This window comes from Mustela nivalis, assembly GCF_964662115.1.
Source record: "Mustela nivalis genome assembly, chromosome: 11".
Classification (NCBI taxonomy): domain Eukaryota; kingdom Metazoa; phylum Chordata; class Mammalia; order Carnivora; family Mustelidae; genus Mustela; species Mustela nivalis.
In genome coordinates, this window is record NC_139030.1 from 86,512,815 (window position 1) to 86,538,164 (window position 25,350).

A 25,350-nucleotide genomic window follows, 5' to 3' on the forward strand; every position below is an offset into this window, starting at 1 on the left:
TTTCTGTTGCTTTTCTACATCCTTCTCTGTTCCTCTCTCTCTTTATCTGTGTCTCTCTGATTCTTTCTGTCTATCTCTCTCCCTTTCTATCTCATTGCCTCTTCGTTTCTCTGGCTTTCTGTCTCTCTCTCAATCTGTCGGTTTTTCGCTCATGGCTCAGCCTCTCTCTTCCCTGGGACTCCCCACTGCAGTCAGTGTCTTCCAAGAGGATTCTGGACATACTGGGTTTGCGGGAGGCTGCCTCCCTCCCTCCTCTGAACACACAAGTCACCCCCTCCAGCCCCAGCCCAGAGGCAATGGCGCAGGGGATGGGGAGGGAGACTTGGCAGAGAAGAACACTTCCTCCCCCGGAACTGCAGGGTCTGTCATCAGCTGTGTCTCTGTGTGTGGCTATGCGTGTAGATGGGAGTCAGGACGCTCTGGGCCCCAGAGAGGGAGAGAGCGATGGAGCTGCCAAGGTCTGTGCTCTGCTGGCCCCTGCTGCTGAAGCTGGGAAATGAATCCGGTTGGACACCACGGTGGGGTCCCCTGAAGAGGCATGGTGCTGTGAGCAGGGATGTCTTCCTGAACGGGAAGCTCCCCCAGCCCATGCCTGGGCTGAGGGCCACAGAAGGAGGTAGGGGGTCTAAGCCCCGGTGGTGCAGGGCTTTGCGGTTTAGAGTGCGTTCCCGTACCTGGTTACAAAAGACAGACTATTGGGGCTTGAGGGTGTGTGGTCCAAGCTTGCGCTGTCTAGAGTAGGAAACTGAGGCCTTGGTAGCAGTGGGCAGTGACTGCAGCAGGGGCTTACAGCTGGTCAGACCCAGAGAAGTCTCGGACCACCTGCCCACCTCTCATCTCATGTGTGTGGTTGGGCTAGTTTTAAAAAGGAGATTTAACCAGAACGCCTGTGTGGCTCAGTGGGTTAAAGCCTCTGCCTTCAGCTCAGGTCATGATCTTGAGGTCCTGGGATTGAGCTCCGCATCGCATCGGGCTCTCTGCTCAGCAGGGAGCCTGCTTCCTCCTCTCTCTCGGCCTACTTGTGATCTGTCTGTCAAATGAATAAATAAAATCTTCAAAAAAAAATAAAAAGAAAAATTAACAGAGCAATATTTTCTTTTTCTTTCTTTCTTTCTTTTATTCTTTTTTTAAGATTTTATTTATTCATTTGACAGACACAGATCACAAGTAGGCCGAGAGGCAGGCAGAGAGAGAGGGGGAAGCAGGCTCCCTGCTGAGCAGAGAGCCCGATGTGGGGCTCGATCCCAGAACCCCGGGATCATGAACTGAGCTGAAGGCAGAGGCTTTAACCCACGGAGCCACCCACGTGCCCCCAGACCAATATTTTCATAATGCAAAGAACTGCAAATAAAAATAAAGACGGCAGAGGCTTCTGGGCTGGGGCCACAGGTGGTAGCAGGAGGGTGAGAGAGAGTGGGGGGGGTCGTGGCATTCCGTGGGTAAAGAGGCTAAGGACCATCGCCAGTAGAATGGGTAAAGGAAGCAGCAACTCTCACACGTGGGCTACCACACAGCAGTGAGCCATGTGGCTGAATCCCACAGATGAACCCCGAGCGCCAGACGCCAGACACAGGAATGACGTTCACGATGCAGTGAAGTTTCAAACTCCGGCAAGACGAGTGTTTGCCCATAGAAGTCACAATAGTATCAGGGTGCCTGGGTGGCTCTGTTGGTTAAATAGCCGGCTCTTTTTTTTTTGTTTTGTTTTGTTTTTTTTGTTAAGAGATTTTATTTATTTGAGAGAGAGAGAGACCACGTGCACAAAGGGAGAAGCTGACTCTCCACCGAGCAGGGAGCCCGGTGGTGGGGCTTGATCCCAGACCATAACCTGAGCCAAGAGCAGATGATTAAACCACTGAGCCACCCAGGAGCCCCGCATCTAACTTTTGATTTTGACCCGGATCATGATCTCAGGGTCTACTTGGGATTCTCCCCATTCCCCCTCTCTGCTCTCCTCCCGCTCTCACACACAAATAAATACATAAATAAGATCTTTTTAAAAAAGTCACAATAGTATTTACCTAAGGGGGCTATTGACTGGGACGGCTATGAGAGAGTCTTCTGGAGTGTGGTGACATGGCGTACGTGTGTGAAATTGTATTGAGTAAGTCATGTGAAATCAGTGTCCCCGTATGCCGCCCACCTCAGTGTTTGGGTTTGGGTCCTGTTCAGCTCTCTTTCCTGGGGCATCTCCTCCCAGAAATAGGCTCAGGCCTGTCACCCCTGAAGGGGCTCTCTCACCTCTTGTTTTCCCCAGTCCTGGCCCACTTATCCCCGAGTCCCCCCGGCTCCTTTCCCGGCCTTGTGCCCAGGCCTGATCACTGTGCCTCTCCCCCCCACAGCCAGAGGATCTGGAGGCCCCCAAGACTCACCACTTCAAGGTGAAGACCTTCAAGAAGGTGAAACCCTGTGGCATCTGCCGTCAGGTCATCACCCGCGAGGGTTGCACTTGCAAAGGTGAGCAGCTGGGCAGGCTATGGGGGACGGGAAGTGGGTCGTCGGGGGAATGAGGTGGCCTGGGACCTGGGCGGATGTCCTTGGGGTTGCTGAGCATCTGAGCATCTGAGCACACCAGATGACGAGCTTGTGGGTGTTTGTGGTACGTGGCGGTGATGGGTGGCATGGAGATGGCATATGGCCTATGCGTGGATGCTGGGGCCTGTGGCAGGTGTACGCCCAGTGGTGTGTGGTGTGTGGTTGGCACGTAGTGAGCGTGTGGAGGGGGTGTGAGTGGGGTGCGGCCAGCCTGTGGGTGTCGTGTAGCTGGCACGCACGTGGGGCGTGGGGATGTGTGGGTGTTGTGCGGCGAGCACGTGGATGACCCGTGGAGGTCCCGTGATCGGCACGGGGATGGGGTGTGTGGAAGGTGTGTGGGTGGCGTATGCCTGGCACTGGGAAGGGCACCAAATTTAGGGGTGAGTTTAAGAGTTTAAGAGGCCCCAGCTCAGACCGGGGCGGGGCTGGTGGCTGCTGGGCTTTTTCAGTCACTGTTCTCATGGGCTTCTGACCCAGCCTGGGGTCTGGCTGCCACTCTTGTCAGAGAAATCAGTGTCTTGCCCCAGATCGCACCGTAAAATCAGTGTAAAATCAATGGGAGGCCCCTGCGCCTGATCGCGGTGCCTGATGTCATCACTCATCCAGTTGCCCTACCAGATGCCTTCCTCCCCTTCTCCATTGGCAGGGCCTCCCAATTTAGTTTGAGCTTCTCTGCTGCCAATTCCGGCTGTCACACCTCTCACCTGGAGGGCTGACTGCAGCCCCTTTGCCTCCTGACCCATCCTCTCCAACCCACTGCTCCTCACCCTCTCCCAGCCGGACTCTATGCAGACCTAGTTCTGTCTGTCCCCGGGTTCAGCCTTGGGAGCCTCCCCGGCCCCCAAGCCAGAGCCCTGTCCCCTTCCTTCACTGTGAGGCCCGCCGGCATCCACCCCTTGCCAGCTCTCTGACCCGTCTACTCCTGTCCCCCAAGTCCACACTCAGCCCATCTGCACCCTGCTCGGCTCTTGCATAAACCAAGTGTGTCAAACATGCCGAAGGGGCCAATCTTGTTCTCGCCCTGGGCCTTGACTCGCGTGGCTCCACCTGGACTTTCCCCTCCACGTCCCCCCTCCCCACCCCCAAGTCTTAGTGGGGCTGGGAAGCAGAGTAATTATCAAAGCCTTTTGTATCACAGCGCTCACAAGGCTCTCCTGTGGTGCTCACAGCGTGGGGCAGGGGTGGTGCCTGTGTCACCCTCGATTTATAGAGGAAGAAGCTGGGGATCAGTCCCTAAGACTCTTGCCAAGGCACACTGCTGGCTGGGTCTGAGTGGGGCTGTCGGGGTGCGCTCCCTGGGGGTGGGAAGTCTTCCTAGACAAGGAGTTTCAGCGGCACAATGGAGTGGGGAGTGGGTGGATAGGAGCGTGAGTGTGTGCGAATGTACATGTGCAGGACATTCTAGGCACGTCCCGCTCTCGGCAAAGGGTAGAGGTTAATGGTCCTTCGCTGGGATTTAGGCGGCCAACAAGGCCTTCTGCAGTACCCAAATTCGCCGCATAGTGTCACCCTCCTCCCCAGAGGTCCCACTAGGACGGGTGGTGGGTCAGCGTGGGGAGGTGGGAGGAGTCAGGCCAGAATTGCTGGAGGCGGGGCTTTGCATTTTCCTAGCGTCACTACCCCACGTGACCCCGCCCCCTGAACCTGCTGAAGTTCACCCCTGAGCGTCCCCCTCAGATCCTTCCTTCCTTCCCCAGCGTGCCTTCCCTTCACCCCAGCGACCGCTGGCACTTCTCTGATAGGAGGCAGCACAGGGGTGGGGAAGAAGGAAGTCCGGCACTCACTGTGACCTTGGGCACACATCTGTGGCTGAATTTTCTGTGATGGTCTGTGGTCCTGGGTTCCCCTGGGTCTGTGGTCTGTGGTCCTGGCTTGAGGGCCTGGGTTGAAGAGGGGATGTGACCCGTGGGAATGGAAGGCTCCCGAGGTGAGACGCGGGTTTTACCTGGTTCGGAGCCTGGCCCTGCTGGTGTGAACCAGAGTGGAGGGCAGATGGCCAGTGGGCTGCTGGGCTGGTTTGGCAGCTCTGAATGAGTTACTGAGAAGTGGAAAGCAAGCCAGGACTAATGTCCAAAGGCACCACCAGGTGTCAGCACTGGGCCATGGAAGGGCTGGGGTCTGGGGCCCAGCAAGGGAGGATTGAAGACTCCCAGCTCTACAGGCTACTGTGTGGCTTTTCAGCAAGACCGTCAGTGTCACCTGGCCTGAGGTCAGTGTTGGGGTCACTGAACTAACTGGTGGGCGACGCAGCAATGAGCCGACTCTCTGTGCTTTGAAACCGGGAGGTGGCACAAGCTGGATAGATGCTCTTATCCATCCATCCATCCATCCATCCAGGGCCACAAGATATGCATTGTTGCTCCCTGGTGAAGGGAGTGATTGTGGACTAAAATCCAGGTCATGTTTTGTTTGCCAAGCCCAGGGTTTGCTGTGCTCTGGTTCCTTTTCTGGGGCTTCAAGTCTGGGGTTACAGAATGGTTACCCTCTGGATTCGTGGCTGGGGTTGATGAGGGGCAGAGTGTCTGGAACATCGAGGCTGTCAATTCAGTCTCCACGGGGCATGTGGCACCGAGGGAAGTCCTGCAGGCAGGGGCAGTGAGGACAATTTCCTAGATCTAGAGAAACTGGGGCGCTTGTCTGCCTGAACTAAGGTGGCAGGACATTCGGGCGTAAGTGTGACTGATAAACAGGCCAAGAGGTCACTGTGAGACGGCTGCCAGTCTTCTCCTTCGCTGAGCCCGTTTCCTCCTGTGTGCTGTGGGGTTAATAATAAACCCTGTCCCAGGTCCCTGGGCAGGTGGTGACTGTGAGGAACACGGAGGTTCTGTGTGTGGCTGTAACACGAATGCTGGCGTTAGGGACTAAGTGTCCGTGTTGGGGGAGACGGACGGATGAAGACAATGGCAGGAGAGGAGGCCCGGGCCTCTGTTAGGGGTCTGGGCTCTATTTGTGGCCCTGCCACTCACACGCTGCGTGACCTCAGGTGAGTTATGTCACCGCTCAGGACTCAGTTTCCTCAGCTAGAGAGAGGGGGCTGGACAAGAATGGCACTGAGGGCCATATGGGGGAAGGGGGGATCTGGAAATCTCCCTGGTTGGAGTCTGTGAAGGCCTGCTAACTGTCCCAGTGGAGGCGGCCGCTTCACCTGCTGCAAACACACGTGTGTCCATCTGCTGATGGTGAACTGCGCCCCCTCTGGGCCTGATGCGGAGCCAGGTACTGGAGCCAAGACCCAGCCCCTGACCTGAGAGGCAGACAGGCCACCCGACAATCACAGAAAATGGCAGCAAAACTGACAGAGAGGTGTGTGTGAAAGGTCCTCTCTGACTTAGCAGAGATTTTCCTACCAGGGTTCATCAGGTAAGGCAGATGTAGGCTGGGTCTTGACGGATGTGTAGGAGTTCCTCCGTTCAAACAACGGGTTTCTCACAGATGCTTGCAGCAGTGCTCTAGGGAGGCTACAGCCTTGCCAAAGGGCTCTGGCCTTCTGCTAGGCTGAAGCCCAAGGGAAGAGACCACAATGCCAGCTTAAGAGCCTAAGGGCTGCCATCTAGGCCTGGATTGGGGGGGGGCAAAGCTTAGATTACTTCTCTTCTCAATGCCTCTGATTGACCTGGAAGATCGGGGAAGTCGTCTGCTGTTTCCCCCAAGGGGGATGCACTTGGGAAAGATAATTAGGCAAATTATTAGGCAATGGGACAAACCTACCCAGAAGCCCTTACCGGCTGGATGTGGGGAAACCTTGTTGCAGGGAGCTCTTTGTCCTCTTGTTATTTCACTGGGGACTCCAGCTTCTACCCTCTGCCTGAGGACCTCTTTGGGGTCATTAGAGGCAGCCTGGTAGGGTGGGAAGACCCATGGGTTCTAGTCCTGGCTTGCCATGGCCCGGCTGTGTGAGCTTGGGTGAGAAACTTAACCTCTCTGGGCCTAGCTTTCCCATTTCTCTAAAGGACGGATTGGACTAGATCAGAGGCTCTAAACTCATCCAACAGACCTGTAAGGTTTTTCTGGAGACGATTTAGGGGTCTGAGAAGGTAGGAAATGGGGAAACCTAAGGCGGAAGGCTTGAAGGGCTGGGGTTCTGGAACTCCTGTACACTTTAATCAGAACAGCTCTGGTTTTAGAGGTTAGACATATTGGGAGGCAGAATGGATGGTGGTCTTGCGCTTAGCCCAAACATCCTGGATTCATATCCCAGCTCTGCCCCTTACCAGTAAGAACTCGAGCAGCCCGTGTCACCCGTATGAGCCTCAGTCACCTCTCCTTTCAAATGAGACACATAGCACACCTCCCTCCTCAGGTTACTTTGGGAATTAAATGAGATAATATGTACACATAAAGAGCTCAGATCAAGCATTTAGTCAATGTTGACCAAGATCAACGAGGTTCCCTGTAAGATTCCATCTGCATAAAAGTTTGAAACCACTGGATGGGAACATCAAGGTTTCTTCTTGCTTGAACTTCAGAGTCACACGGCACCCACACCCCTGGCCATGCCCTGAGATACCTTGTATTACTTGGGGTACCCCAGAGAAACAGAACCAACAGGATGTATGGATGGATGGATAGATAGATAATCTATTTTTAAGGAATTGGCTCATGCAATTATGGGGACTTGGCAAATCCAAAATCTGTGGTCAGGCTAGACACCCAGGGAAGAGTTGCAGTTCAGATTCAAAACCAGTTAGCTGGCAGAGTCCCTTCTTGCTTGGGGAAATCAGTCTTTGTTTTATTCAGGCCTTCGACTAATTGGACGAGGCCCATCCACATCATGGAGGTTAATGTGCTTTACTCAACGTCTGCTGATTTAAATGTTAATCTTATCCATAAAAGCCCCTACCCAGAAACATCTAGGATCATGCTGAACAACTATCTCGGTATGATAGATAGCCTACCTGAGCTGACACATCATAGAAACCGTCACACACCTCCAGGCCAGGCTGTGGAGATAAGTGGGGCAGGGAAAGGCCGTGAGGCTGTGCGCGCAGGTGGGTGGTTGGGCCAGTCTCTGCCAGCTGGAGAAAAGAGTTGAGGCCCACTGGGGGTGTGGGCAGTTCCTGCTGGGGTCAGGTGCACACCGAGGCTATGTGCTCATTTTCCGAGCTGAGGCTGGGAGGAAAAGGCCATTTAGATCCCAACAATGTTGGCTTCCTGTGTTCCCGGGAGGGCAGGAAGCCACCTCAGGACAGAGTCCCAGCAGCCCTGCGAGGCAGGAGCCGGCTCAGAATGGGGTTGGGGGGGGGGTGCGGTTTTCCATCCCAGCAGGTAACCTGTGGACCCCTCCACACTCTGAGGTTCTCAGCCCTGCCACTGGCTGGGCCCTGCTGGGCGGGGATGGGGGGGGCATGCTGACACCCATGGGCAGAGATGAGGCTCCTGGGGCTCTACCAAGCTTTGGTTTGACAGGATCCCTCCCCAGGGGGCTTCATCTTGTGGAGTCATTGGCTTATGAGGCCAGCCTTCTGCGGGAGCCAGGGGACCAAGGTTGGGTGGGTCCTGGGATGTGTGTCTGGGGAGGACTCAAGCGTGAAGCCCAGCAGGATGGGAAGGCGGCGTTTTCTTGCCCTAGTTTCCCCACAATGAGGAGGGGTACTTTGCAGAGTGGGCCTCCCTGTCCACCACAGGCTCGGTGTTTCATAGAGTCTGGGATGAGTTCGGGGTCGGAACCCAGGCTTGCTCACGATTCCATTGTCGGAGGGAGGAAGAGACAAGTGGTGACTGGTGGAGAGACCAGTGGGTTGCCCCAGGCTCTCGCAGCGGGGAGATGGCTTGAGGATCCTCTGTTCTAGGGCTCAGCAGTTTGGGGACTTTCAGGGCTAATGTAGGCTAACTAACGAGTGTGAGTCAGCAGGGTGTGGTGGGGACCAGAGAGTGGGAGGTACTTGCTTCGGGTCACACAGCTGTAAGATGATCCTCAGGACTAGAACCCGGTGTCCTGATTAGGAGACAGGGGCTCTCCGATGCTGATACCAGCTACAACCTTCCACAGAGCATCCTCGGGGCCAGCCACACACACGAAGTCCATCAATTCTCACAACAACCCTGGGAAAGATGCTCCTATTGCCCCCATTTTACAGATAAGGAGAACATAGAGATTCAGAGTGGCTTACTGGTCCCAGGTCACAGAGCATGACCAACATCTGGGCTGAGAGCCAGTCTCCATGCAGCCAGATAGGAAAGCGGGTACATGGAGAGCTGGACCAGGCTGGATCATGGGTGGTGTGTGTCCTGAGACACTCAGAAAGCACTGGTCATGGTCCACACTGGCCCTCTCCTAGCAGGGGCTGGAGCGGAAAAGTGGGGCTCATTCACCCTCTCCTGTGGCTCTTCCATTGCCCCAGAACATCAGCATCGGTCCCAGTGGTTTAGGCTGGGAAGAATTCTTCCAGTTTTTAAATTTACATCACATTTGTTGAGCCCCATCTGTATGTCAGACCTTGTGCCAGGAGGAGGGGCAGGACACAAAACTGCCAGGTTGAACAGGACCTCACTGGGAGCAGAGAGGAGGGAGGGATCATCTTTGAGTGCCTGATTATTCAGGGAGGGACATTTTTGAAACGGGTCTTGGAGGATGTATATGAGTTCCCCATTTCAGACATACTAGATTCAGTGTCCTTTGGGGGAGTTCAGGATGGCAGATCTCTTTTGGGGCAGTGGCTGGAAGAGGCGGCAAGGGCGTTATAAGTGTGCTGAGGGGCTGGACAAGACCGTTCTAAGCAGGAGTGCAATGTGGTCAGTTTGCACTTGAGAATGGCCTGTGGCTCTGTGGATTAAAGGGGGCGGGGAAGGCTGGAGGAGAGACAGGACCCAGGGAAGATTAATTGGTCTGAACTGGCAGGAGGTAGGGAGATTGGACAGTCTCTTTGGAGTTACTTTCTGGGATATGATGACTAATTCTTGGTAGAGGGAAGGGAAGGGAAGAAAGAATTTCAGAGATGAACATGCCTGTTCCTGGTGTGCAAGGAAGGACTGGGGAGATGCCTTCTGGCCTCAGTGTCCAGCATCAGCCTTTAGCCTCTTGCTTTCTGAGGGGTCCTGGGCTCTGGTCTTTGTGTTGGTTATCTGGAGCCACACAACAAATTTGTCCCCAAACTTAGCAATTTGCCACAGATATGAAATTATGATCTCACATGATTTCTGAAGGTCAGGGTTTCATGTGTGGTTTCATGGGGTGGTCTGGACCTCTCACAAATGTAGTCAGGATGTCAGCTGGGGTCATAGTCATCGGAGGGCCTGACGGGGACCGGAGGGTCTGCTTGCAAGGTGGTTTGGTCACGCGCCTGCCGAGTTGGCACTGACTGGTGGTGGGGGACCCGAGCTGTTCATCATGTGGGCCTCTCTATAGCATCGCTTGGGGGTCCTCACGCATCCTGGGTGGTACCTGGCTTCCCCCAGAGACAGTGATTGGAGACACCAGGGCTGAAGCCACCATGCCTTTGATGACAGAGCTGCAGGAGTCACATGCCAGTGTTTCTACAATATTCAGCGGGGTACATAAGCCAGCGCTGTTCACTGTGGGAGAGGATGACAGGAAGGCGTGCCTCCAGGAGGCAGAAAACACTGGCTGCCGCAGTTTCCCTTCCTGGAGCACATTTGAACGTGCCATGGATCTGGAAAGTGGGAAGCCAGCAGAAAGTGGCATGCCCAAATTCCACGTGACAGCAGGGGAACTGCCAGTTAGAGTAGGAAATACTGCCCCCTGGGGGAGACCGGAGAAGGGTGGCCAGACTAGGGGGCACCATTCCTGGAGGGCGCTTAGTCCAAGAGGGCCTCTCTGGGGGTGGGCATGGGTGCTCCTAAGGTGTACAAATCCACCGGCAGAGCTGCTGGGAACCTACCACTTGAGTGGAGTTTGAGGAGCTTTTGTGTTCCGGGCTGGGGCCTGGGGAAGGTCTCCCTTTGCTCCCCACTGGAGAGCTCTCAAGGGCACCCTCTGCATTCCAGCACTCACGGAGCCCTCGGCTCAATGTACTGCAGTTGCCCAATGATCTCTCCATCTGCCCTCCACCCAAGGGCATTTGTTGAGTGTCTGCCCACTGTGCAACAGGCGGGGCTGCCCCGGACGGTCAAGCAGGCTGTTCACTGCCAAGGGCACCTACCCGAGAGAGCGCTGGAAGCAGCCACGCTTTGCTCTCCAGACCATGCACCCAGGTACAGAGTTGGGTCTGCCTGGAGAAAGGGCACCTTCTTGCCATTTCCACAAAGATGCTGCATTCAGCTGTGCATCCCAGGGGCTGGATCAGAAAGTGTTCTAGCTACTGGGGATTTGGTGTGAATGAGACAGGCATGCTCCCTGCCCTCATAGGTCTAGTGTAGGGAGGCAGACTTATTCATAAGCGAGCAGTAGTTACCCATGTTGACTTCAGACTGTGAACTGTATTAAGAAGGAAATTATCAGGGTCTTGCCGAGAAAGAATATTGGAGGTGCCTAATGTCATTTGGTGGTTAGGAAAAGGCTCTTGGAGGAGATGGATGGCTTTCAGTGGATTCTAGAAGGAGAAGAAGGATTTGGCTTGGTGAGCAATGGACAGACAGCTGGGGTGAAAAAGAATGGTCCAGGCAGCCAGAACAGCAAGTGCAAAGGCCCTGAGGTAGGAAAGGGTTTGGCGCATTCTATCAACTGTCAGATACTTGAAGTTGGAGTCCCAGAGGTCATTGTGCTATTGGTATCTTGACTGGGGTCAGTAGGCCCAGAGTGGACACTTAGGAAATGCTTTTGTGATGGATCATGAAATGTTGGGGGCAGGCAGGGTATGGCTCAAGGGAAAGTTGAGAGTGGGGTGGGAATGATTAAATGGGGGAACACATAAACTCCAGGGGAGATCTTCAGTCAGGTCCAACTCCTTAATCATTTATTAAGCTTCTACTGTGTACCAGGTATTGTGTAGTGAGAGAAAGAGAGAGAGACAGGTCCTTCCTCTGAAGGAGCCCACAGTTATAGGGACCGAGGCGGTGGGGGAAATGTGCTCTGTGTGGTGATAGCTGTGAGGAGGTAGGGAACAGAGGAGGGGCCCAGGACTTATTCCAGGAGGGTTGGGATTTGATCAGCAGAGGAAGGGGAAAGGTCCTTCTGTTTGGAGGTAGTGGCCCAGTGGGGCGCCTGCCTGGCTGGAAGGGCCAGCCCAAGCCACATGGCCTGAGGCTTTCTCAATTCCACATTCCAAGGCCAGGAGAGAAGGCATGGGGGTGGGGCTGGGGTGTCTGGAGGGGAATTGCCATCCTGGGGTAGTAGGGGTGGGGTGGGGTAAGGCAAGAGAGAAGCAGAAAGGCTAGACAGATGGGCATGATTTGATTTGGGTGGCCAGGGGTGGGTATGTCCTGGTGTGGTCAGGGGTGCAGAAGTTCCCGAGCTGGCCTGGGTGGCTGGTGGGGTTTGGAAAGGCTTGCTCAGCAACAGCTGAGTCACAGGCCTGAGTTGGGGCCAGGACTAGGTTCTGGGAGAACAAGGTCCCAGGCAGGGCCAGTGGCCAAGGTCACATCCTAGACTTCCACTCCTACAGACCAATCAGAAGCCTTAGTATGGACAGCCCTCTTTTGGCAGCTCTGGGCCTTCATCTATGCCTCAGTCTCCCCCTTTTGCATTCTGCTGAGAATCAGGTTGGCTCAAAGCCAGAGAGGGGTTGGACGAACTGTAGATCCAAGAGGCCATGGCAGCGGGCTGTGGCCCAGGGCTGTGCTTGCCGAAGATTTGGGGTTGAGGCTGCTCTCCCCAGCCTCCCTGACTCCTACCACCACCACCCCCCCCTTTCTCAGCAGCTAACAAGGTCAAGTCAGTGCAGAAGCTCAGCTCAGGAGACCCCTCACCCCATCGGTGAGACCTGGTGGGAGGGGAACCACTAAACCCCAGGGAGGGCCCTGGGGGTGGGGCAGGCAGGGCTGGGACATTCCAGACTGAGGGAACCCCATAGGAAATTTGATTCCAGCTTCTGGTGGTGGGAGGGCAGAGTTAAGTCTGCTGTGTGTGTGTGTGTGTGTGTGTGTGTGTGTGTGTTTCAAATGATGCACAAGGAGTTTGTGAGCCTGCGTAAGGCTCATCTATACGTGTGTCCGTGTCCAATGCCTGTGTCGCGCTGTATGCTGGGGGTGTCCTGTGAAAGTGTGTGTGCTGGTGCCCCTGAGTCAGAGGTTTCCCTGGGGCATGAGTATGAGTGCGAGTGTGTGTGAGGCTATGTGTGTATATATATGTGTATGTGTAGATGTCTGGCCGGGTGCACGGGGATAGTGGTTATTGGTGAGTGTGAGTGTGCATGTGTGTGTGCACCCAGGTTCTCCTGGACCGTAAATTGGGTGTGTGCGTCTCTCTCTGGGGGAGAGTCAACGATCCGGGTTCCTGGGCTGCCGGCTGCCTGCCTGCCTGGTGTGTATGTAATGGGAGAACCCCCACCCCACCCCAAGCCCTATTCCTTGGCGCGGCTGCCACTGGGCCTGGGTCCCGGCTGCCACTGGGCCTGGGTCCCGGCCTCCTCTGCCCCTGGCACAGATCCAGCAGGGGAGTAGGTCCCCCCCGCCCCTCCCCCTGCCCCTCCCACCTCCCCGCACCCGCCCCCCCGGGGGCTCTGGCAATGGGGGCTCGGCGCCTCCGCGGCCCGCGGGTCCGCAGTCCCGGGCGTTCCCGCCCCGCAGGCCCCGGGGAGCTGCGGCAGCCGCCCCCCTCCGCCCCCTCCTCCCTCCGTTCCTCCTTCCCTCCTTCCCTCCTTCCCTCCCGAGAGCGGAGTGCGGGCGGGGGTGGGAGGAGATTTCGCCCGAGTTTCCATTTCATACCTCGCGGCTAAACTTTCTTTCTGTGTCTCGCCCTCTCGCAGTCTGCAGCTTCTCCTGTCATCGGAAATGCCAGGCCAAGGTAAGCGGCCGCGGGCCGGCAGGCTCGGCGGGGGGACTCGGGGACGGGACTGGCTCGGGTCCGGGACGGGAGCAGGGGGCGCCGGCGGGCCGGGGGCGGTGCCCGGGTCGTCCCCCTGCCCTGCTCTTTGTTTATGCAAAGCTTCGGGCCGGGAGCGGGCTCGGGTCAAGGTGAAGGCGAGGCCCAGGGGTGGGGGGCCACCGTGCGGGGTCTGAGCAGCTCCTGAAGGTGCCTGGCAGGGACCAAGCTCCAAGGGAGGGGACTTTTGAAAGTATTTCCCTTAGTTGGGGGAGGGGGCGCTGGTTCAGGGAATGAAGGAGGAGGGGGATGCATTTCATTTATCCCGTGGGCGGCACAGAGCCCTGGTTGGCCCAATTCAGGCAGTCTGGAAAAACTTGGGATGGGGGCCACAGCCAAAGGAGGCCAGTGGCGGGAAAACGGGATAGGTGGGGAAGTGGGGATGAGGTCGGAGGTCAGGCTTTCCCCGGGCACAGAACCTCTCGCAAGATCATCTCACTCTTATTATTGGCCAGGTGGCACTTTGGTCCTGTTTCCCCATTGGTGTTTCAAGGCTGGCCTAAGTGAGAGAAGGAAACTGAGGCAAGAAGGCTAGAGGGTTGGCCTGGCTGGCTTGGAGCCCTGCTGCATCCTCTCAGGCCTGGACAGAGGGGTGATGGGTCAGGAGCGGGCTTCTTAGAGTGCTGCGTTGTGATGGCTTATCTGGGAGGGCGGCTGTTCTGTCACATGGGCCAGCTTTCTGGAGGTGGAAATGCCGGGCCTTACCTGTCCGTCTGCGCCGCCCGCCATGATGGCTCATCTTCCCCTGCCCTTGCAGTCCACCTTTGCTGTTCACCCCAGATCTTTCTGGAAGGAGTTCAGTGAATGGAAGGAGGAGGGAGGAAGTTTCAAAAGCATGCAGGGGGCAGTGGAGACTCAGTATCTGGTTCATCTCATCCTTTGCTTCTTTATTTGCCGAATGACCTTGGGCCAGTCATGCAACCTCTGTGAGCCTGTTTCATCCTCGAGGGGACGGGAATAAGAAGAGGTTATTATGAGGATGAAATGGGATAATGGGTGTGAAAGTGCCCAGGACAGTGCCTGACGTAAGGTAGGTGCTCCAGAATGGAGTAACTGGTCATTATCATCAACCGGTCACTCCAAGCGCCAAGGATTATTTTAGAGAAGGGTGCTCATGGAGCGGACAGATCTGCGAGGTAATCCATTTCCTCCCTGGTGACCTTGCTCAAGCAAAATCCTTGGTTTTGCTGGGGCCGTCTCCCCATTGGTAAACTCCAGGTAGGAGTGCCCTCCTAGCAGAAGTGCAAAGGGCCTGGCTCACAATGGGCACACCTGGAGAGCTGCCCCTCCCATCGCCTTCTGCTTTTCTGGTTCTCGAAGCCTTGTCTCCCGTGGTGGGGGCGGGCAGTGAGTTTCTGCTTCTCCCCCCATCTGCCTCCCTGTTCTGTTCATCCAGAGCAGAGCTTCTCCACCCTTTAACCCCAGAGGCTGCGCCTTCTCGCTCCTCCCCTGTCTACTCCCTTTCTCTCTTCCCTTCTGCACCTGCTTCTCTTAATAACAATGAATGTTTGTACAGCGCTTTGGGCTTTAGAAGGCACTTCAGTGCATTATCTGACTTTATTCTTTTAATCCATCATGGCGTAAAACAGGCTGAAGGATCCCATTGTTTTATGAATAAGGAAACTGAGGCACCCAAAGGGTGAATGACTTTCCCAAGGTCTCCTGGTGTAACTCCTCACCATCTTTGTCCCTGGGCCTTGGTGCTTCCTTCTAAAGATCCCATCTTGCTGATGTTCCTTAATCTTTCTCTGCCCCTCCCCCTTGGCTTTCTGTCTCTTGCCGCAGCAGATGCCTTTAGACAGGATGAGGGAATGAACACACTGGCAGGGAAGGGTCTGAGTCTGGTTGAATGGAGGCTGAGATGCCAGAGAGGTGCCAGAAATGATTTCTGGGAGCATAACCTGCCTGGCAATTCTTGGAAATGCTGGGGACTCAGAATCTCCCAGGCTGTCGGTTATAGCAAAATTCTGCTCTGCCTAGCCCTGGAGGACAGCCCAGAGGGTAGAGGTGGACTGGCAGGGCATGGCCAGACAGACAGAAAGAGCCTTTTAGAGGATTTTCCTCTATAGGAAATGGGATGCACTGGTGGCGTGCACTCCACCCAGCTGGCAAGTCTTTCCCCTAAAACCACAGATCTTACTACTGCCCTGCCTTTTCCTCCTGCCGGGAAGGGCGGTGGGAGCCCCAGCGCACACAGCAGAGCTCTGTCCTCTGGATTTTATAACCAGATCAACTTGGAGGTCATCTCATCTATCCCCTTACCTCTAGACAGGGCTCATTACACAAATGCTTGCTGAGCTCTTTCCAAGGGCCAGGCAGTGTTCTGGGTATATAAGACAGATAAGGCATTTGCCCTCATGGGATTGACATTCTCCTGGGGGAGACAGACAATAAGTAGGATAAACATGCTATGAAGGAAATGAACTAAAGCAGTGTGTTAGAGAGTGATTAGGCTAACGTGACCCAGGAAGACTTTTCAGAGGAAGGATCACATGAGGTGAGACTCAAATGTTGATGTTCCTTGGTGACCTGGAAGTTGGAAGAACAAGTGCAAAGGCCCCGAGGTGAGATGAGCTTATCAAATGCTTGAAAGAAGGTCACGTCACTATAGAATAGTGAGCCCTGGAGCATTTGGAGCACATAGGACATGATCGGATCTCTGTTTTGAGAAGGCTGCTCTGGACTTGAGCAGGCACAGGGTAGGCTAGGGAGATGGGCCAGCAGGTTGCTGACATAGTCCAGGTAGGGGAGGCTGGTGGCTTAGTCCATGGTGCTTGTCGGAAAGGCAATGAAAAGGGGCCAGATCTGGGATACATTCTGAGGTAGAGCCCAGAACTTGGCTGATGAATGAGATGTTGGGTGTGTGAGAGAGAATGGGTCCAGGGATGACTCCCAGGTTTTTGGCTAGAGTCACTGGGTGCACGTGGTTCCATTTACCGAGATAGATGGAGTGTGTGAGAAATTTCTAGGGAAGAAGGTGCCAAGTTTTCTGCTTTGCTTGATTTCTTATTTCACAGCTCTTTTCCCACATGCTGGGGATTTCTTGCATATGTGTGTTCTCTCCTGTCTTCTCAAACTCAGCCTGCACTGGTCACCCCTCTGGAGAGTGGGTAGTTCTGGATGCCTTAACATGCCACCTTCCGGACTGTTCTTGCAACATGAACCACAATCTGATCTGAGAGGGGCTGTATTATTTACACAGCAATAGGATGTAACAATCTCCCCCCAAAGTTAGTAGTGGAAAGCAGCCACAAGCATTTAGTATCCCATGCAGTTTCCATGGGTGAGAAATTTGGGAGTGACTTGGCTGGCTGGTTCTGGCTGGGGATGTCTCGTGGGGCGACAGTCAAGACGTCAGCTGGGACTGTGGTCATCTGAAGGCCTGACTGGTGCTGGAGGAGCTGCTTCCAAGTGGTTCATTCATGTGGCTATCGAGTTGACGTGGACTGTTAGCAGGAGGTCCTAGTTTCTTGCCCCATGGCACTCTCCATGGGGCTGCTTGAGTGTCCTTACAACATGGTGGCTGGCTTCCTTAAAGTGGGTGGTTCAAGAGAGAGCAACGTGCTGGCCACAATGTCTTTTTGTCCTCTCCTTGGAAGACAAATACAGTTATGTTTACAGAATCCTGTTTGTTGTCTAGGTCATCGTCATTGACTATGGGAGGGACCTATGTAAAGACATGATTACTTGGAGGCAGGAATCAATGGAGGGGCCACCTTGGAGGCCGACTTCACGGATGCTCAGAAAGAGGGCCAGGTTGACCTGGCTCCTGGGAGGGTGGTCCTTGGCAGTGTTGGGAAGGGCAGAGAGGTAGGAATCAAACCTGTCCCTCTACCCCTGCTGCCTTCCAGCTCTGTGACCTGTGTTGTAGAGAAATAAATGCACACCAGCACACAGTAGGCGCCTTTCTCCTTTCTTGAACCACAGGTGAAGACTGGAAGGGATCTCAGGTATTCAGTGCCCAGTTCTTGCCACTGGGACCTGCTTGAGAGAAATGCTCCCTGCTGCTGAGCAGGGGCCCCTGAGTAGATATGAAGTACCTGTTTAATTGCGCAAAGGAGGGCTGAGAGCTAGCCTGTACCCTCAGCTTCCAGAATAGTCCCTGACTCATAGTAGGGGTCCGATGAAGGAGTAAAGGAGTGGAATAAAGGAATGTTGAGGAACAAGAGGTTCCTATTTAGAGAGAGGCAGAGGAGTGGGGATGAGGGAGGGCTTGAGAGCAGGAGAGAAGGAGCAGCAAAATCATTTCGTAATATCCTTCCAAATAGCCCTCTGACCTTCTGACGGAGATTCACGCTCCACATACGTTTAGTCATTTACATTTTCTAGCGGGAGTATAACTCACGTACCGTCAAGTACACACGTCAGTAAGTTGGTACCTGTATATGAACTAGATCAGTATCTAGAACATTTCCAGCTCCCCGAAGTGCCCTCTTGCACCCCTCCAAGACAGTATCCCCTAAAGGAAATTTCTAGTTTTACTTCTGCCATCGCAGATTAGTTTTGCCTCTTTTTGAACTTCTTATAAATTGAATCATACAGTACATTTACTCTTTTTTTAAAAAAATGATTTATTTGTTTTAGAGAGAGAGAAAGAGCATGGAGGGGGGAGGGGCTGAAGGAAAGGGAGAGGGAGTCTTAAGCAGACTCCATGTTGAGTGTAGAGCCTGACATGGGGCTCGATCCCACGACCCTGAGATCATGAGCTGGGCTGAAACTAAGCATCAGATGCTCAACCGACGGCGCCACCCAGATGCCCCTGTTGACTCTTCTGCCTGGCTTCATTCACTCAACATTCTGTCCTTGCATATTACAGTGGTTCATTCTTTTTGATTGCTGTGTTGTATTCCAGCCTATGAACAAACCACAGTTTGTTTATCCATCCCACTGTTGATTGCTGTTTGGGTTATTTGCAGTTTGGGGCTATTTTGAACAGACGTGACTAGAAACTTTTAATCATCTCTGTCGACACAGAAATTTGTAATACACAAACATCTTCATTCACTTTCTCGGTTCTGTGAGGTGGGCTGGGCTCATGGCAGCCCCATTTTATAGATCCAAGACTGGGGCCTGGAGAGGGTAGCCGACTTGGCTAAGGGCCAGAGGCTTTCTATGCGATTCTGGCACTGCCCTAATCCATGGGTGGGGAGCAAGTGAGAAGGGAAGAGAGTGAAACAGACAGAGAGAGGGCTGGTTTGGGCACTGGAGAGTCACCCCAGTGGATGGAAATGCCACCCTCCAGTTCCCGACTGCGAATCCCTTGAAGGAGGCAGATCCGAGCCTCCTTAGTCCCCATCCGTCTGTCTCATGGGGTCTTTATCTGTCCCCAGTTGCTTCGCTCCTGTTGAGGGTTAAAATGGATGGTCCAGGATTTGTCTTCCACGTTTATTCCAGCGTACGCACAGTGTGTATATATACACGGCAGATTTTCGTCCGTTTTGTGTTTCTTCTCGCTCCCCTGCTCTAGGAGTCCACAACCTCCAGGTGCATTTTATCAAACTAGCTAACTCTCATCTGTTTACCTATTATTTTAAAGGGAACTTGTAAATTTAGAGTTGTCTTAGATTTACGGAAAAGTTGCAAAGATGATCTGAGGGGTACCCACGTAGCCCACACCGTTTCCCTAAGCCCTAATATGTTTTTGAGAAATGTTTTTCTTGCTCTTGATTTGCCCTTGTTTAAAATTTTCATCCCAGATGAAAAATGCTGCTCCGTCCAGCAGAATGCTCATTCCAGGTCAGATGTGAATGAAAGGAAGGTACCAGGCGACTGCTGGGCAGGCAAACTGTCCCCGCCTCAGCCTCCAGGCGGCTTCTACTCACCTCCTGTTTCTCTTTCTCTTTCTCCTTCCCGCTTCCCAGACCCTGGCTCTTCCCTGTCCCAAGCACCAGCAATGACTTGGTCTCCTCTCCTATACCAGAGTGTTTAAATCTCATCCTTGAAGCTTGAAAGGAAAGGAAATCCTATAATGAATTCCCGCCTTTCAGTCTTACGACACACCACCTTTCCCGCTCTCTCATAAACCTGCTTATGTTTCCTTCGTGGTTGTGCTGGAGGCTTGGGGTACTCTCCTGCTCCGGGTTATAGCTGGACTGGGGGAGGCTCACAGCCCCAGGACCCATCCGTTGTTCTTTGGCCTTGAAGGCAGAGTATTGCGTTTAAATCCTGAGTGCATCCCTAATTGGTTGTGTGACCTTGGGCAAGTTCCTTAATCTCTCTGTGCTCCAGTTCCCTCCTAGGACGGGGATGAGAGTAGGACCTATCTCGTAGGGCTCTCGGGAGCACTGAGAGTGATGACCCAACTATATGCCACGTTCTAGATCAAGTGGTGAAAAAGTTGCCAATATTTATTATTTTGTATTCTTCCTGCCTTCTAACTCCTGGAAGGTGGGGAAAATCTGAGTGACCAACACAGGGCAAAGTGTGGACTTGACAAGATACTGGCTTATGTGTTTCTTCTTTTCTGTCCATTATCAAGAAGGCACGAGGAAATGGTGCAGGCAAATATGATGTGTCTTTTGCTTGTTTGCTTGCCCCAGGGCTCCTGAGATTATAGCAGTGGTCCCAAAGACTTTATCTATACAGGAGAGTCACCTAGGGCGGTAAGAGTCGAATTTAGTTGCTTTGGGGCAAGATCAGGCTTTGGGAATTTTTAAAGTGGCAACCAGCACTGGGAATGTAAAATGGTACGACCATTCCAGAAAGCAGTTTGACCATTCCTTATGAAGTTACACACACACTTGCTGCCTGACCCAGCAAAGCCATTCCGAGGTATTTACCAGAGAGAAATGGAAACATGCCCACAAAATACATGAATATTCATAGCAGCTTTATGCACAATAACCCCAAACTGGAAAAAAACAAATGTTCAACAACAAATGAGTGGAGAAACATGTGATATTGTGGGCTAGTGGAAAATGACCAAGCGACGAAAAGCAATGAACAGTTGTTGCACATGGCGTTGTGAGTGAATGTTGATGATACTGCTGAGGGAAGGAAGCCAGACACAGAAGCGCATGCTAGGTGATTCCATTTTTCTGAAGTTCTTGAAAGTCGGAAGCCATGATGGCAAAAAAGTTGGTTAGTAGTTTTCTGGAACTGGGGGTGGTGGGAAGCTTGCCAGAGCGTGTGTGGGAAATTTTTTGGGTGATAGAAATGTTCTTTATCTTGATGGTGGTGATAGTTATGCAGATGTATACATCTGTCCAACTCCTTGGACTATATCCTTAAAAGGGTTGCATTTATTGTATTTTTTCTCTCTTGATAAAGTTGATTTAATGAAAACCTTGCCAGGTAAGTCCCCTTGGAAGCCAAATTTGAGAACCACTGGTCTGCAGTTTCCGAAGACCCGTCTCCATCATTTCTCTCTTGGTCTGGCACTGACCATCCGTGTCAGAATCTTTTAGTCCCCTTGAAAAGAAACCTGTACTTGATAGCTATTGCTACTCAGTCCTTCCATCCTTTCCCCCCACCTCTGCCCCAGTCCTGGGCAACCAGTGATTTACTTTCCGTCCCAACGTATTTCCCTGTTCTAGAGATTTCATATGAATAGAATAATAGAAACGTATGGCTTTTGTGATTGGCTTCTTTCGCTTAGCGTAATGTTTTAAAGACACATCCTTTTCGTAGCTGAACAATATTCTATCACGAGAGTCTACCACATTTTGTTTACCCATGCATCAATGGGTGTACATTTGGGTTGTTTTCATCTTCGATTATCATGAATAACGCTGTCATGAATATTCATGTCCAAGTCTTTCTGTGACTGTATATTTTCATTTCTCCTGGATGCCTCGAAAAACACAGGTATGAACTGCACAGGTCCACTTTATACACAGATTTTTATAGGATGGTAAATGTATTTTCTCTTCCTTATGAGGTTTTTGTTAACATTTTCTTTCCTCTAGCTTACTTTATTGTAAGACTATAGTATGGAATATATGTGTCAATTTCAATGAAAAAAATGTGTTAACTGACTTGATGTTATTGGTGAGGTTTCTCAGTCAACAGTAGGTTATTAGTAGTTAAGTTTTGGGGGAGTCAAAACTTAAATGGGGATTTTCACTGTTTAGACTGTTGGTGCCCCTAACACCCTTGTTCAAGGGCCAGTTCTATGTGCCTAGGAGTGGAATTGCAGGGTCGTAGGGTAATTCTGCTTAACTTTTGGAGGAACTGCTAGATTGTTTTTGGAAGTAGCTTCTATTAGTTTTCTACATCTGCTGTAACAAAGTATTACAAACTCGTGACTTTAAACAACAGGAATTTATGGTCTTACATTTCTGGGGGCTGGAAGTCCAAAATCAAGGTGTTGGCAGGGCCATGCTCCTCTAATAGGTGTAGAGGAGATCCTTTCTTGCCTCTCCCTAGTGCCTGGGTGTTTGCTGGCAATCAGTGGTACTTCTGTCTTCTCATCTCGTCTCCAGTAACCAGGCATGTTAGATTAGGGCTCACAACAAGAAGCTCACTCTAACTTGATTATCTCTGTAAAGAACCTACTTCTGCATAAGGTCATGCTCTCAGATGCTGGGGATTGGGACCTCAACATATCTTTTTAGAGGGACACAGTCCAGCCCATGACATAGCTGCACCATCTTACATTCTCACCAGCAATGGGGGAAGGTTATCATTTCTCCCCTTCCTCGTCGCAGCTTATCTGACTTTTTGATTCTAGCCATCCTAGTGGATGGGAAGTGACCTCTCATCGTGGTTTTGCTTTGATTTCCCTGATGACTAGTGATGCTGAGCATCTTCTCATGCGTTTATTAGTCATTAGTGTATCTTTGGAGAAATGTCTATTCAGATTCGTTGCCCACTTAAAAAGTTGGGTTGTCTCTATTATTGAGTTGTAAGTTTTGTTTTTATGTTCATGATACAGGTCCCTTATCATATTTGATTTGAGGTATTTTTTTCCTATTCTGTGGGTTGTTCCTTTCACTTTGTAGCACAAAAGTGCAAAATTTTGATACAGTGTGTATATATATATGCAAATATATATAATCTTCATGACCTTGGATTTGGCAATGAATTCTTAGGTATGACACCAAAAGCAAAAGTCATTTTATATATATTAAATTCATTGCCAAATCCAAGGTCATGAAGATTTGACCCTAAGTTTTCATCGAAAAGTTTAATAGTTTTGGCTCTTGCAGTTAGGTCTTTCATCCATTGTGAGTTATTTTTAAAAAATATTTTATTTATTTATTAGAGAGAGAGAGAGAGAGAGAGAGAGAGATCATGGGTGAGTGCGTGAGCTAAAAGTTGTGTGGGGTAGACAGGGGTGGTGAGGGAGATGGAGAAGCAGGCTCCTTGCTGCTCAGGGAGCCAGATGTGAGGCTTGATCCTAGGACTCTGAGATCATGACACGAGCCAAAGGCAGACACTTAACCCACTGAGCCACCCAGACACCCCGAGTTAATTTTTATATAGGGTATGAGGGTATGAGGTAAGCACCCAACATAACAGCCCTTTGTATGTGGCTAACCAGTCGTCCCAAAACCATTTGTTGAAAAGGCTGTTCTTTCCCCACTGAATGATCTTGGCAACCCTGTCAAAAAATCAATTGACTTTGGGTGTGTGGGTTTATTTCTGGATTTGATTCTATTTCATTGATACATATGGCTATCCTTATGCTAGTAGCACACTATTCTGATTACTGTTGCTTTGTAGTAAGTATTAAAATTGGGAAGTGTGAGTCTTCTTTTTGAAGATTGCTTGGGCTGTTCTGGGTCCCTGAGTTTTAGGATCAGCCTATCAATTTCTGCAAAGCAACCTGCTGGGATTCTAATAGGGATTGCATTGAATTTAATCTATCCATCCGGGGAGTATTACTATTTTAACGGTATTGAGTCTTCCGAGCCAGGAGCGTGGGATGTCTTTCCATTTATTTAGAACTTCTTTAATTTCTTTCAACACGGTTTTGTAGTTTTCAGAGTATGTTTTGTAAAATGTATTCCCAAGTATTTTATTCTTTTCAATGGAAGAAATGGAATTTCTTTAAAGGGAATTGTTTTCTTAATTTCATTTTCAGATGGCTGTATAGAAATACATGCATAGTGTGTAGAAATACAGATTTTTGAACATTGGAGATTTATCCTGCAACCTGATGAATTCATTAGTTCTAATAGTTTTTATTTTTTATTTTATTTATTTATTTTTATTAACATATGATGCATTAACTGAGGGTTGCTGGGGGGAGAGGGCTAGGGAAAGGGTGGTTGGGTTATGGACATTGGGGAAGGTATGTGCTATGGTGAGCGCTGTGAAGTGTGTAAACCTGGCGATTCACAGACCTGTACCCCTGGGGCTAATAATACATTATATGTTAATAAAAAATAAAAAAAATATGATGCATTATTTGCTTCGGGGGAGTTCTAATAGTTTTTAAGTGAATTATTTAGGATTTTCAATATATTAGGTCATGTAATCTGTGGATAGAGGTGGTTTCACTCCTTCCTTTCCATCCTGAATTTTTTTTTTTTAAAGATTTTATTTATTTATTTGACAGACAGATATCACAAGTAGGCAGAGAGGCAGGCAGAGAGAGAGGGGAGGAAGCAGGCTCCCCGCTGAGCAGAGAGCCCGATGTGGGGCTCGATCCCAGGATCCTGGGACCATGACCTGAGCCAAAGGCAGAGGCTTTAACCCACTGAGCCACCCAGGTGCCCCTATCCTGGATGTTTTTGATTTCTTATACCCTTCATCCCCCCAGTTTGCTGGCTAGAACCTCCCATACCGTGTTGATCAGAAGTAGCAAGAGCAGAAATCTTAATCTCATTCTTGGCTTTATTCACCATTAAGCATGATGTTGGCTGTGGGTTTTTTGTTTTTTTTTTGTGATACCCTTTGTTAGGGGCATTTCCTTCTATTTTTAGTTCATTGAGTATTTTTTTTTTTTTTTATAAATCAGGAGATATTACTGGATTTTGTCAAAATCTTTTTCTGCATCTATTGGGGTGATCAGTGGTTTTGTTTTTTCTATTCCTTTGATATGGATTGTATTAAGGAATTTAATTATGGAATAGGATTACTCTAGTTGATTTTTAGGTGTGAAAACAGCCCTGCATTCCTGGGGCAAAACCCATTTGGTCATGGTGTGTAATTATTATTAAATGTAGCTGGCTTTATTTTTTAGTGTGTAGTTGAAGGTTTTTGTGTCTTTGTTCATAACAGATACTGGTTTTTAGTTTTCTTTCTCTTATAACGTCTTTGTCTGATTTTGGCATCAAGGTAATACTGGCCTCACAGAATGAGTTGGAGAGTGTTTGCCCCTTTTCCAACTTTTGGAAGAGTTTAGGAAGAATTAATATTGATTGTTCTTTAAATGTTTGGTAGAATTCACATGTGAAACAGTTTGAGTCTGGGCTTCTTCTTCTTCTTTTTTTTTTTTTGTGGGCAGTTTTTTGATTGTGAGATCAATCTCTTTACTTGTTAGGGGTCTCTTCGGGTTTTCTGTTTCCTCTTCAGTCAGTTTTGGAAGTTTGTATCTTTTCTAAATATGATTTTATTTATTTATATATGGAAGAGAAAGAGAGGGAAGAGCAAAGGGAGAGGGAGAGAGAATCCAAAGGAGACTCATGCTGAGCGTGGAGCCAATGTGGGTCTCCATCTCATGACCCCAAGATCATGACCTGAACTGAGATTAAGAATCAGACGCTTGGGCGCCTTGGTGGCTCAGTGGGTTAAAGCCTCTGCCTTCGGCTCAGGTCATGATCCCAGGGTCCTGGGATCGAGCCCCGCATCGGGCTGCAGAGAGCCTGCTTCCGCCTCTCTCTTTCTGCCTGCCTCTCTGCCTACTTGTGATCTCTGTCTGTCAAATAAATAAATAAAATCTTAAAAAAAAAAATAAAGAATCAGACGCTTAACCGACTGAGCTACACAGGCGCCTCAGGACATTTGTG

At 51.0% G+C, this 25,350-nt stretch overlaps 1 protein-coding gene across 18 annotated transcripts in view; it reads left to right on the top strand.

Moving 5' to 3' along the window:
• TNS1 (tensin 1) overlaps positions 1-25,350 on the top strand; it is a 221,448-nt gene that overhangs the window by 40,579 nt on the left and 155,519 nt on the right. For 16 of the 18 annotated variants that reach the window (XM_082690433.1, XM_082690451.1, XM_082690444.1 and 13 more), the window contains exons 2-3: positions 2,343-2,457; positions 13,338-13,375. In XM_082690433.1, coding sequence (XP_082546559.1) covers positions 2,343-2,457; positions 13,338-13,375 — 153 coding nt within the window. Of the gene's footprint in view, positions 1-2,342; positions 2,458-4,331; positions 4,463-12,573; positions 12,893-13,337; positions 13,376-25,350 lie in introns of those variants that run through there. The other 2 variants (XM_082690439.1, XM_082690435.1) reach the window with 2 other exon arrangements.